Genomic DNA, 12,194 nt, shown 5'->3' on the forward strand with positions numbered 1-12,194 from the left:
ATTTTGATTTTAAAATTTTTATGGATCATAGAGCCACTGAAGCTTACGATTCTTGGTGGGTCACTTTTGTTTGAGATTCTGGGTGCTTGGAGAAGACTTCTGTGTGCTAAACAAGTTATCTCACTGGTTGAAACAATGAAATTAGTTTTTTTTTTCCAGATCTGTTCGTCCAGACGACTTTCGGGTAAGTCGTCTGGCTGTAGACGACTTACATGGAAGTCTTCTGGTCAATGCAGAGGTTAGTTTTGCAATTGACTTTTAAAAGTGTTTTTATAGACGACTTACAAGGAAGTCGTCCATCTTTGTTTGTTAAAAAAAAATTGAGACAACTTCCATGTAAGTCGTCAAAAGTAAAACATGTTAGTTTTGCATTTGACCGGATTGTGCCAGAAATTTGACTTTTCCTGGACGACTTACATGTAAATCGTCCAGTAGAAAATAAAAAATCAATATTTTGTTATACCTAGATGACTTTCATGTAAGTCGTCTCATGTTAGTTTTGCAATTGAAAAATAAACCAAAAAATATTATTTTTTTCTAGACGACTTACACGGAAGTCGTCCGTCCGACGACTTCTATGGAAGTCGTCCATGATTTTATTCCGAGATTCTGGTCAAACCTTGCTTATCTTGGATGACTTCCATGTAAGTCGTCAGACGGACGACTTCCGTGTAAGTCGTTTAGAAAAATAATATTTTTTGTTTTATTTTTCATTTGCAAAACTAACCTGAGACGACTTACATGGAAGTCGTCTGGGTATAACAAAATATTGATTTTTTTAATTTTCTACTGGACGACTCATGTATGTCGTCCAAGAAAAGTCAAACTTCTAACACAATCCGGTCAAATGCAAAACTAACCCATTTTCCCTAGATGACTTACACGGAAGTCGTCTCGAATTTTTTTTTTAACAAACAAAGATGGATGACTTCCATGTAAGTCGTCTATGTTAAAAATCAATTGCAAAACTAACCTAAATGGAAGACTTCCTAGAAGTCTACCAGACGACCTCCGTGGAAGTCGTTTGCGTCAATGTTTAATAAACTTTTATTTTCTCTAAAACTGTAAAGATTTTTTTTTTTTTTGTTAATTCGTGTATATTAGTCAATATTGGGGCTAATGAATGAAATTTATAACTTCATTGGTGATATTTATGAGGTTACCAACATTCATGCTTAGTAAAGTTTCTAGCTAATTAAGAAGACTTCCGAGGAAGTGTTCTACCTTAGTTTTTGTAAATTTGTTAAGTAACTTTAAGATATGTTTATTTAATTTTCAAAAGTGTTAAGTAACTTCAAGAATATCAAGTAATATGGTTTAATGTGTCCTTTCAAATCATAAGATATACTTTTTACTTATGTATCTAATGAAAGTGTTCTAGCTTAAAACTTATGTAATGTTTTATCTTTAGTGAATTTGACTAAGTTTTCTTGAGTCGTCTGGAAGACTTTTTACTAAGACTTCCTGGAAGTCGTCTGGAAGACTTCCTGGAAGTCGTCTGGAAGACTTCTTTGAAGTCGTCTGGAAGACTTCCGAGAAGACTTCCCATAGGTCTTGCAAAGTTTGATCTAGATCTGAAAAACATGTATATCAAACTCAGATCTGAAAAATCTGCATATCATATCAAAAAACGTTCAAATGGCTTAAAACAGAGAAAATGAATGGAAAATTAGATAGACATACTTTTATAGACACACACAAAGTACATATCCAAGTGGAAGATGAGAACCATCTGATTAAAAACCTGCAACAAAAAGATAGATTAGTGAGAAAGACATGAGAAAAAACTGAAAAATTGTTAAGTGTTTTAAAGTCAAAGAGATTATAGTGGGTTTGCAGAGTTTTAGTTTGGGAAAAAAGTACGAACTTTATGCAATTGGAGGTTACCAAATGAAGAAAATCAGACATAAAAACTTACCGAAACGCTCAAATCTATTATGAAAGGGAGACATGGGAGAAGACTCCGTCAGAAGACTTCATGAAAGTCGTCTGGAAGACTTCATGAAAGTCGTCTGGAAGACTTCCTGGAAGTCGTCTGAAAGTCTTCTAACCTAGAAATCTTCTAGATCTGAAAAACCTGCATTTCCAAATCCAGATCTGAAAAACCTGCATTTCCAAATCCAGATCTGAAAAACCTGTATCTCCAGAAACGTTCAAATTGCTTAAAACAGAGAAAATGAGTGGAATATTAAATAGATCTACCTTTATAGAATACACAAAAATACATATCTAAAATTAATAAATCTACCTTTAAATGAGTGGAAGATGAGAACCATGTGATGAAAAAACTGCAAAACAAGATAAACTAATGAGAAAGACATATGACAAAAACAATAAATTGATATAAAGTTTGGTGTTTATAAGTTCAAAGAGATTAGAGAGAGGTTGGAGAGTTTTAGAATGAGGAGCATACCATTTTTGTTTCAGCCATTTGATAAGAGGAGAGAGAATGTGTAAATTTTTCTTTATACTAATAAGGTTAAATATTTTTGATCATATGACTTACTAGAAACTTCAATATTTTTAGCGGGAAACTAAAATATTTTTAGCGGGAAACTATAATATTTTTAGCGGGAGTTAGAAGACTTTCAGAGAAGTTTTCAAATCGCCAGACGACTTACATGTTAGTCGTCGTCTAGACCCTAAACTAAATTAACTAATTAAACACTTCATAAAATCAAATTAAACTTAAAAAATGTTAACTATGCACAAAAATAATCACATGGAGGTAAAAGTTTAATTTTTCAAAAAAAACATTTAAACTTTCCACAATCTAACCTTAATAATATATACAATACTACAATATATGTTGCCAAACCTTTGACCAAAGAATATCATGATTCACTACTTTCACTCATCTATGTTGAAAACAATTCAATTTTATTATATCTTAATTTATATCACGTAAAACTGTTTATAATTACATGATTTTAATTTTTTGCTTATCAAAATATTTTTTACAAAATTTATAAATTATTTTTAAGATCAACTATACCAGACGACTTCCGTGGACGTCGTCCAGAAGACTTAACAGAATCTCAGAAGACTTAGCGGGCTATATTTGTAAAAAAAAATTCTATTTTTTTGTTTGGTCACAACGAGTTGACTGTGAATTTTTTAAGGAAAGAAAAACTCGATTGATTGACATATATAGCTGTAGACTAAATTTTAGTCGTCTAGAATATCTACTTTCGTTTATTATTTACGAAAAGGGACTTATTTCGTGACACCTAGCCTTGTCCTATAAATACACCCATACGATACTATCATCTCGTATCACTAACCAAAAAACAAAACTAAAACATGGGGTTCTTGGGTAAGAGTGTATTGGTGTGTCTCATTGCACTTTGGTGCTTCACTTCCTCTGCCTTCACTGAAGAAGTGAACCATGTGACTCAAACACCTTCCTCTGCTCCTGCTCCGGCTCCTTACCACCACGGCCACCACCACCACCACCCACACCCTCCCCATCCCCACCATCCTCACCCTCACCCTCCGGCAAAAGCCCCTGTTAAGCCACCGGTTTCTTCACCAACTAAAACTCCGGTTAAGCCTCCAGTTTACCCTCCAGCCAAAGCCCCGGTCAAGCCCCCAACTAAACCCCCGGTTAAACCACCAGTTTCTCCACCAGCCAAACCTCCGGTTAAGCCCCCGGTTTACCCTCCGACCAAAGCCCCGGTTAAGCCCCCAGTTTACCCTCCGACCAAAGCCCCTACTAAGCCCCCAACTAAACCCCCGGTTAAGCCTCCTGTCTCTCCTCCAGCCAAGCCACCGGTGAAGCCGCCGGTTTACCCGCCGAAGTTTAACAGGAGCCTAGTCGCCGTTCAGGGTACGGTCTTCTGCAAAAGCTGCAAATACGCTTCTTACGACTCACTCACTGGCGCCAAACCAGTTGAAGGTTAGAATCTTTTTAGTATTTTGTTCATATTTCATACGCAAATACCTCATTGATATACTAGTTCTGAACCGACCTAACTTGCTGCTGCTCTGCATAAGCATTTATTCAATAGTTTACACTTATATTTGTAAAACAATACGTACTTACAAGCTCTCAGAAATACGTATATACTTGATATCTATCATTACGCAAACTTCGAAAAATAATTCAAACCTCAAAACGTTTAAGTGGACCATAGCTACGAGACTACAGGTTTCGAGAAAGAGGTAAAAAATAAATAAAGTGACTATACTATATACACTCTGCACTCTTGCACTCTTCAGTCACTGTTTTACAGTCTGTCCCATAAATTTTTCGAACCCAAGAAAAATAATAAAAAGGCACTAAACTGTTTCCATTAGTCCAAAACAAAATCTAACGGATATTATTATTTCTTTAGGTGCAAAGGTGAGACTAGTTTGTAAGAGCAAGAAGAACATAGTCGCAGAGACCGAGACAGACAAGAACGGATACTTCATGTTGTTGGCTCCGAAGACGGTGACCAACTTCGGTTTCAGAGGATGTCGTGCGTATCTTGTGAAATCAAAGGACTACAAATGTAACAAAGTCTCCAAGCTCTTCGGTGGAGATGTCGGCGCCGTGCTCAAGCCAGTGAAAACGCCGGGAAAATCTTCGGTGGTCATTAACAAACTCACCTACGGTGTCTTTAACGTCGGTCCTTTTGCGTTCGACCCAGTCTGCCCCAAATGAAGATGATTGAGATGCTCTGGTTACTTTCTTGAATACGTTAAGTTCAAAAGAGTGAATTGGGTGAGAGCGAGTTATGTGTTTCCGCGTTGCAAGTGTTATCTTAGCTAGATTTAAGTTAAATGTTTGTGTTTTATGAATGTGGGCTTTTTAATGAATGTGTCCTTAAGTGACGTTTAAAGTTTCGTTTGAATAAAAATAGCCAGCTTCAAGAAGATCATCGGTTTTATCTACTGTTGAGAAGATCACTGTAATGGGATGATATCATTTAATGGTACATTGAATGCGTAAAGGAAATGAAAGGCATTTGTGTTTCGAAGCCTGTATAAATGGACGCATGATACTTGTTACATTTACAAATATAGATGGCATCCATCTCACCAAAATTGTCAGTACTAAAATAATGAAAATTTTGAAAAGGAGTAACCAAGAAGAAACCTCTCAATCTCGTAACATATTTATATTAATATTATATACAATAAATAAAATTTGCCAATAAGAAGATGCTTTAACCATGGGAAATATATCATTGCAAAGAACGAGTAGCTTGTACTAGAAATTTTGAATTTCTATTTTCCTAATACTTGATTTAATTAAAATGTTTTATAGTTACGCTGCAGACAAAAACAGATGATTACAAAGAATGGTAATAATGACGAAAGGAAGGGAGAATCATCGAATAGGGTTTTCTACTTTCTAGTGGGTTCTTGGATTCGGAGAAAAATCAGCTGTGAAATTGTCGGCCACGTGTCTGACATAATTTCCCATCACATCTCAAAGTTCAAAAAAGACAAGTTAATTTCAAGATAACAAAAAAATTAATTTAAGTCGATCGCTCGTTGAAATTGAAGTGATTAACAAGAAGAAAGGGTCTATGGGCCAGTGGCGCGACGATCTAGTGATGCACTTTCACAGTGACCAATAATTTTCAGTATGTTTTCTTGTGCCTTTTTAAATTGATGGACGAAAGATGATCACCATATTACCATGTTTTTGTTTGAGAGTTTTTTCATAGGCCTCTATCTTAGATGATCTTTAGGGCCTTTACCCTTTTATAACAAGGTCTCAAATGTCTATTTTATTGCTGGTCATTTGAAAAAATTGCCAACAAACGAAGTAAACATCCAGTATTTAGATTTTTATAGTCTAATCAAACTGAAAAATTTCAGACAGAAACTATATTGAACCACAGTAGTTCAGTTCAGTTTGTTGGAAATCGATCAAAATGTTCAAGGAGCTCAAGTAAAATAAATGTTTTCAGGAAGAGAGTAAGCTTGGGAAAGCTTATAAGGTTTTGAAAGGGTTTCTACTTTAGCTCATAGCATGAAGCCTGCTCAACATGTGGTTCTCTTAAAGAAGCTAACCGGGTTAGTAGACGTTGGTTTAGGGCTTTAGATTCCGGTTCAACGGAATTATTTTGTTGTTTCTTAGAGTGTGAATGGTGAGACAGATAGTTAGCAGATGTCCTGCACATTAGTATTTTTTGTACTGCCACAGCCAATCACAGTTTTTAACCTTTCCAGAAAAGAAAAGCAAGAGACCTGTCAAATGGTAACTTTTTTTGTCTTTATCTGTGTAAAAGCAGATGATCTGTATGTCCTTCTACCCTCTCAACTATTGATGCAGTTCACGGATTCCACCATTTTTTCATCCAAAAGAATTTTTTAGTAAAATTAAATTAATTCTGAAAATATTAATAATTCACCACTTATAAATAAAGAGAGTAAGAACATACATAGTTCCATACTTCTTCGATTAAAAGAGGTTCTAGACAACAAAAAAAATTATGTGCACTACCATTCTTAGAAAAAAAAGTGTTGTAGTTCTTTTATACTAGTACTGTCGTAAGCTTCATTCATTCTTACAGTAAGTTTCATTCATATATATTAATTTGATCACGTATATAATACATATATTAATAATTCAAAATATAGTATAGTTAATTGGAAAAAGAATCTTGTGTTGTAGGGTGGGAGATAAAAAAAGAAGGTGCAGTAACGAAGATTTTATTGAAGAAATGGGACATACAAATACCAGTAACGAAGATTCTGAAAATGATATAGTGACATGGAGACAAAAAATATGGCTGATGGAGATCATATGACAAACATTAGAGACAACATTGCCGATATGTTATGGGCAAATCATTAAATTATTTTACCTTTGTTTATGTATTTTTTATTATGTGTTTTGATATTTTGGTGTAATCTTTATTGTTTCAATATATGATATGCACTTTTGAACTGTTTTTGCCATTCATAACTTTGAAACATAACTTGTTCTGCTTGATCTGCATCTCTCCTGCATGATCCGCTTGGTCTGCACTTGTCCTGCTTGATCTGCACCGCTTGATCTGCTTTTACCATTTGGAACCTTAGAAGGAAATTTATGGTGGTGGTGAACAGACTCCCTGCACCTGTATCATGATTGAGAATTGAGATTGTATGACAGCTGTTTATGTCCTAATTCGTTCATTTTAGTATCAAATTTCAAAAAGAAAATAAAATTTTGGTGATTGTTTTGTCTTTCGGTACGTGGGATACACGGCCCAACTTTGTCGGATAAATTTCTTAACTCACACCGAGCTTGACTGGTAAGATGTATAATAAAATTAATTCATATCGGCTTTAAGATTATTAGCCCAATGAATTTGAGCCCAAACCTTTTGGACTGTATATGAAAGCGTATACCTACAAAATCACAGCCCTAACTTGTATTTTACTTTGTCAACCCAATGAACCCAATGATTATATTTTTTTTAACTCAAAAATTCATTTCATTCACCGAAATACGTAAGCCAGCAGAACGTGAATAAATCTCAGGAGACAATAACCTAAAAAAAGGAGACATGATACTAACCAAAACAACCGATAAATTTTAAAACAGTAGACAAGTAATATTTAGAGACAGTGGAACTAGAGCTGAGACTGATGATCAAATAATTACTAACTACATTTCCATAGAACATGGTAACACTAAAGAGCAAAAGTCTTGAGCGATCCCAACCCTGAATGAAACATCACCAAGCCAAACTAGAACATCAACATCAGAAACAATCTCGAGGTCAAATCTACATCAACTCCAGCAGCTACTATCCATCTGAAACTTGCATGACCAAAATCCCTCACTATAACTAAGGTACAAGGACCAAAGAACTTGAAACGCCACTTGAGAAAACGTCAAAGAAGACCACCAGCTCTTACACGCGAACACCGCAAGAAAACCAAATGACCTACAGAACAAAGACTGCCCACCTCCTCGCAAGAGAAGAACTGAAGAACAAGTCATCTGCTTCGTCTAAAAACCATATCCCATATCCACAGAGGACCAAGAAAAGGTCTAGTAGATACCTCCACATCGAACAAAAATCACAAAGACGGATCCAAATAACGAACTTAGGTTGAGATGAAGAGACCATGACACCAAGAACTGAACATAAGCAGCAGTCTCATGACTTCAAGCTAATACCAACACGTCACAAAATACCTTCACCCACGCTTAACGACACCAAGAGAAGGGAACAAATCCCACCGTCAATCTAGTAGATCCAGATCTCCGGCTTCAACAGAAGGAAGGAGACAATCAGATCTGAAACCATGCATCTCGCCGGTATCTGAGATGCTTCAAATATACTGTTCAAACCATCAAAAGTATAAACTCAAGCAAAAATCGCATACACAAAGACAGAACAGTTGAGAAGGAAAAGAGGAGAGACCTACTCCGATGCTGATGGAGCCATCGAAGCCGGTCTTTGACAAGCGGCACGGTAGATACTTGCTCGCGACGGCTAGGGTTTCGAAGACTTAGACTAGACTTAAAGGCTATAGCCTTTAAGGCTTAGAAATACAAGTGGAAAGTCAAACCCATTACACAAATTAATTAAACCCACATAAATGCCAAACATAAAGATAGACATATGCATTGAACAACATGTGTTCCTACGTGGTCTTCGACGTGTCCTTAAATGGGGAAGGGTTTAGATCCTTGCTGGAACAAAGACCGACTACGACATCGCCGGAACAAAGGCCGCTTAAACTCCAGAGATTTGTTACGAGACAATCATAGAGCTAGAGATCCATCCCTAATTTAATTCCACTTCCGTGCTTCTTTTTCCCTAAAACGCCTCTGTCTTCATCGAAAGTTTCATTCTTTTCGCTAGATGTGTAACCGCCAAAAAACTTGAAATGATTTGTTATCAGTCTTTGTTGAAATACTTGCATATAACAAGCTTCTACTATTTTTAAACTGAAACAAATCGTTAAGAAAAACTTGCAAAACTCAATCTTCATCTTGTAAGAACACTTTGCTTAGATAACATAATAGCAAAGGTTGATATATTTGGAGGATAACCAACGAGAAGAAGAACTCCAAAGAAAACAGTCGGGATAAATCAATTTTTGTGAGGGAAGAAGCTCAGACAAATCCGATCATCAAGATCATAACTTTATTTATCCAATCAATCCCATAAAATAAATAAGAAACTGAATATTTGCCCAGAAAATGATCGAAACACCACCGCAAAGATTGCCTAAGCAAAGAGACAATCACCTAACGCGAAGACAAGATCGATCTAAGATCGAAATATAAACATCAAAAAACAAAATTATCTTTATTTTTCTCTATTCCTTCCGAAATATTTGATATTGATAAGAATGAAAATAGAGAGAATTTTATCTCTTTAAAAGATAAGAGAGAAAACGAACAAAATTTTGTTGATTAGATTAGTTCTAATAAAAGCTTTCTGCACTTGTTATACATTTTTCCTTCCGCTTCTAAAAAACTGATTTTTAAAATGTTTTACGCATATTAAAAATATATTAAATAATATAATTAAATTTATAATTTATTGTATTATATATGTTTTAATAATTATTAAACAATAATATTTAATAAATTCAAATATTCTAGCTAATATTTTTAAAATATATAATTTATCTATATCGATTGATAAAGTAACTAAAATTTTAAAAATTAATATTTGTAAAACAAAAAAATGTTTAGTAAATATACTTCCTAATTCATGTAGATAAATAATTTAAATTTTTGTTGGCCCTCTTCTTCTGCTTCTTCTCTCTTCTAAAATCTAAAAGTCTCATTGGTCAGCTCTGGTGGCTTAGACAACATAGGAGCAGATCCTTTCGTTCTATGCTTGTAATTAGTTTTTGTTAGTTTTCCTTCTTCATCTTTTCTCTGCATCGTACTGATTTAAAGCTTTTTGTTTTTTTTCAGAGCTGGGTTTATCAATCGATTTACTTTCAGATGGTGTCGATCTTGTCTGGTCGGCTGCAGGGTTTATGTTTTATCTATCTTGCACATCTGTTGTTTGGTCTTTGATTCAGAGTAGTTGTGCCATGCCAGTACTTGGTTAATTCTAGGCTTGTTCTTTACTTGTCTCTACTTCAACAACGGTGATAGCGTTGTCTTAGTATTGGCGTGGTAGTGTGTTGTGAGCAGAAAAAGTCAAACATCAATCATGTAGAAGAAATTGGTTTCCTGACATTTCTCCATCTCCAGTTTGGAAGGAGCCATGCTCTCAGTCTTTTAATAAGTGATCCTCCCAATTTATTTTCATCCTCTCTCGTTTCTAGTGCTCAGTTCTTGGCATCGTTCCCTCTCTTGTGTACTCTCAATGCATGATTGCCAGCTGATCAAAGATTTTTGATTTCTTTCTATTATCTTCATCAAGTAGTGTTTATGGCTTTTATTTGAAGATCTTTAGCTATCGTTTTAGTTTTTGGTTTAGTCCTAGTCTCTTTTGTTTGGGAGTACGTTTTCCTTTTTTGGGCTATGTTTCCAGAGATTTCAATGTGTTTATTCATGTACGTGGCTTTTGTATCTTTGTTTTTCTCCTGTTATCAATTAAATTGAGATGACCAAAACAAAACCTAATTTAAACTTAAGATAATAAGATCACTTCGAGTATTTACTATATTGACCAAAAGGGTCCCATTAATGTCTTAGTCTTCTAAAATATCATTGGTTATTTGAGTTCAACATTTTCCACTCAGGAAATTAAATACTTTCGTTGTTAGAGACTTAGTCACAACCTGTAACATTTATTGGGCGAGACTGAAACCATAGGCAATGATGATGAGCCACACAACGAGTGTAGAAAGTAATTGGCTCTCTACCAACAAAACAAGAAAATAGCTACCACGAGAAAAGTTTTTCGTCAAATATTCTTTTTCCATCTGACGACTGCGAGTGTGAATTACTCTCCAGTTGAGCGCGTGACAATTTGAAGAGAGTATAGAACATAAAAAAGACTAATAAAGAGTCAATAGAGCCCACGGAAACATTTTCTCTCACCGAACCAAAACACGATCCTCTCTCTCTCTCTCTCTCTTCCCTAATCTTCCTCTCTATCATCTCTTCAATGGAGAGATACAGAGATGCTTCAACGAATCTGATTCCATCTCCTCGATGCCACAACAACAACAACAGCTGCAGTATGAGCAGTAGCACTGAGAGCAACAACAACAACAACAACAAACCACCAACAACTCCGACCCGACAGGTAACCACTAGATCCGAATCCGGAAACCCATACCCAACCACTTTCGTCCAAGCCGACACTTGTTCCTTCAAACAAGTCGTCCAGATGCTAACCGGATCCTCCGACAGACCCAAACAACACAACACCTCCTCTCTCAAACCCAACCCGACCCATCAACCCGACCCGAGATCCTCTCCTTCCCAATTCCCAATCCCTCCAATCAAAGCCGTAAACAAGAAACAGTCTTCTTCTTCTTCCTCAGGGTTCCGTCTCTACGAGCGCCGTAACTCGATGAAGAATCTCAAAATCAACCCGTTAAACCCGGTTTTCAACCCGGTTAACTCAGCTTTCTCTCCCCGGAAACCCGAGATCCTCTCTCCAAGCATCCTCGATTTCCCGTCTCTCGTTTTGAGCCCGGTCACTCCTCTTATACCCGACCCGTTTAATCGATCCGGGTCATCGAGTCAGAGCCCCGACGATGCCGAGGAGAAGGCTATGAAAGAGAGAGGCTTTTATCTGCATCCGTCTCCGGCGACAACTCCGATGGATTCAGAGCCTCGTCTTCTTCCTCTGTTTCCGCTGACTTCTCCTCGGGTCTCAGGTTCTTCCACAGATTCTAGTTCTTGAATGAATGAAACCAACTCTAATTTTTTATTTTAAAAAGAATATCATTTCCTTTGTGATTTTTAATTATATATTTATAATTATAATGGGAATTGAAATGAATCCTGATGAGACTTGTGTTATATATCAGAGATGATTGTAATGCTCAGATGAAATGTTTGCCCAAGCCAACTGCGATTTGAAATTGTATTAATCTCTAAGGTGTTTATTGGTTTCATTGCTCATATTTGACTTGTTTAGATCATTTTTGTCGAGTTTAGACTCCATCATTACAATTTTACAGTTACTGAGAAATAACGATTAAGATTCGAAAGAGTAGAATATGAAAACTAGATTAGTTGTGGAATTTGTTTCTGTTCAAAAGATTCTAGTGATTTTTTTGTTTTCTGTCAATCCTGAAGTTCTACTGAGTTAATGGGGTGTAAGTTT

The 12,194-nt window shown here is 35.9% G+C and overlaps 2 protein-coding genes and 2 long non-coding RNA genes across 4 annotated transcripts; 3 read left to right on the forward strand and 1 right to left on the reverse strand.

Annotated features, from left to right (window-relative positions):
* The first annotated feature begins 3,249 nt into the window (after nt 1–3,249).
* On the forward strand, nt 3,250–4,876 carry LOC106301277 (non-classical arabinogalactan protein 31-like). The gene is made up of 2 exons (XM_013737641.1): nt 3,250–3,898; nt 4,338–4,876. Exons 1-2 carry the CDS (start codon nt 3,304–3,306, stop codon nt 4,646–4,648), a joined length of 906 nt encoding a protein of 301 aa, XP_013593095.1. The 5' UTR covers nt 3,250–3,303; the 3' UTR covers nt 4,649–4,876.
* A 2,621-nt stretch (nt 4,877–7,497) lies between these two features.
* LOC106303712 lies at nt 7,498–9,400 on the reverse strand. Its single transcript, XR_001262521.1, has 2 exons — nt 8,361–9,400; nt 7,498–8,277 (listed from the first exon to the last, which is right to left on the reverse strand). It is a non-coding gene; the product is annotated as an uncharacterized LOC106303712 (long non-coding RNA).
* A 306-nt stretch (nt 9,401–9,706) lies between these two features.
* Nucleotides 9,707–10,529, forward strand: LOC106304911. Its single transcript, XR_001262866.1, has 2 exons — nt 9,707–9,796; nt 9,875–10,529. It is a non-coding gene; the product is annotated as an uncharacterized LOC106304911 (long non-coding RNA).
* A 386-nt stretch (nt 10,530–10,915) lies between these two features.
* On the forward strand, nt 10,916–11,971 carry LOC106301397 (VQ motif-containing protein 4-like). The gene has a single exon (XM_013737785.1). The coding sequence runs from the start codon at nt 11,022–11,024 to the stop codon at nt 11,766–11,768; it is 747 nt and encodes a 248-aa protein (XP_013593239.1). The 5' UTR covers nt 10,916–11,021; the 3' UTR covers nt 11,769–11,971.
* Nucleotides 11,972–12,194: the final 223 nt, after the last annotated feature.

Source organism: Brassica oleracea, chromosome C7 (assembly GCF_000695525.1).
Source record: "Brassica oleracea var. oleracea cultivar TO1000 chromosome C7, BOL, whole genome shotgun sequence".
NCBI lineage: Eukaryota > Viridiplantae > Streptophyta > Magnoliopsida > Brassicales > Brassicaceae > Brassica > Brassica oleracea.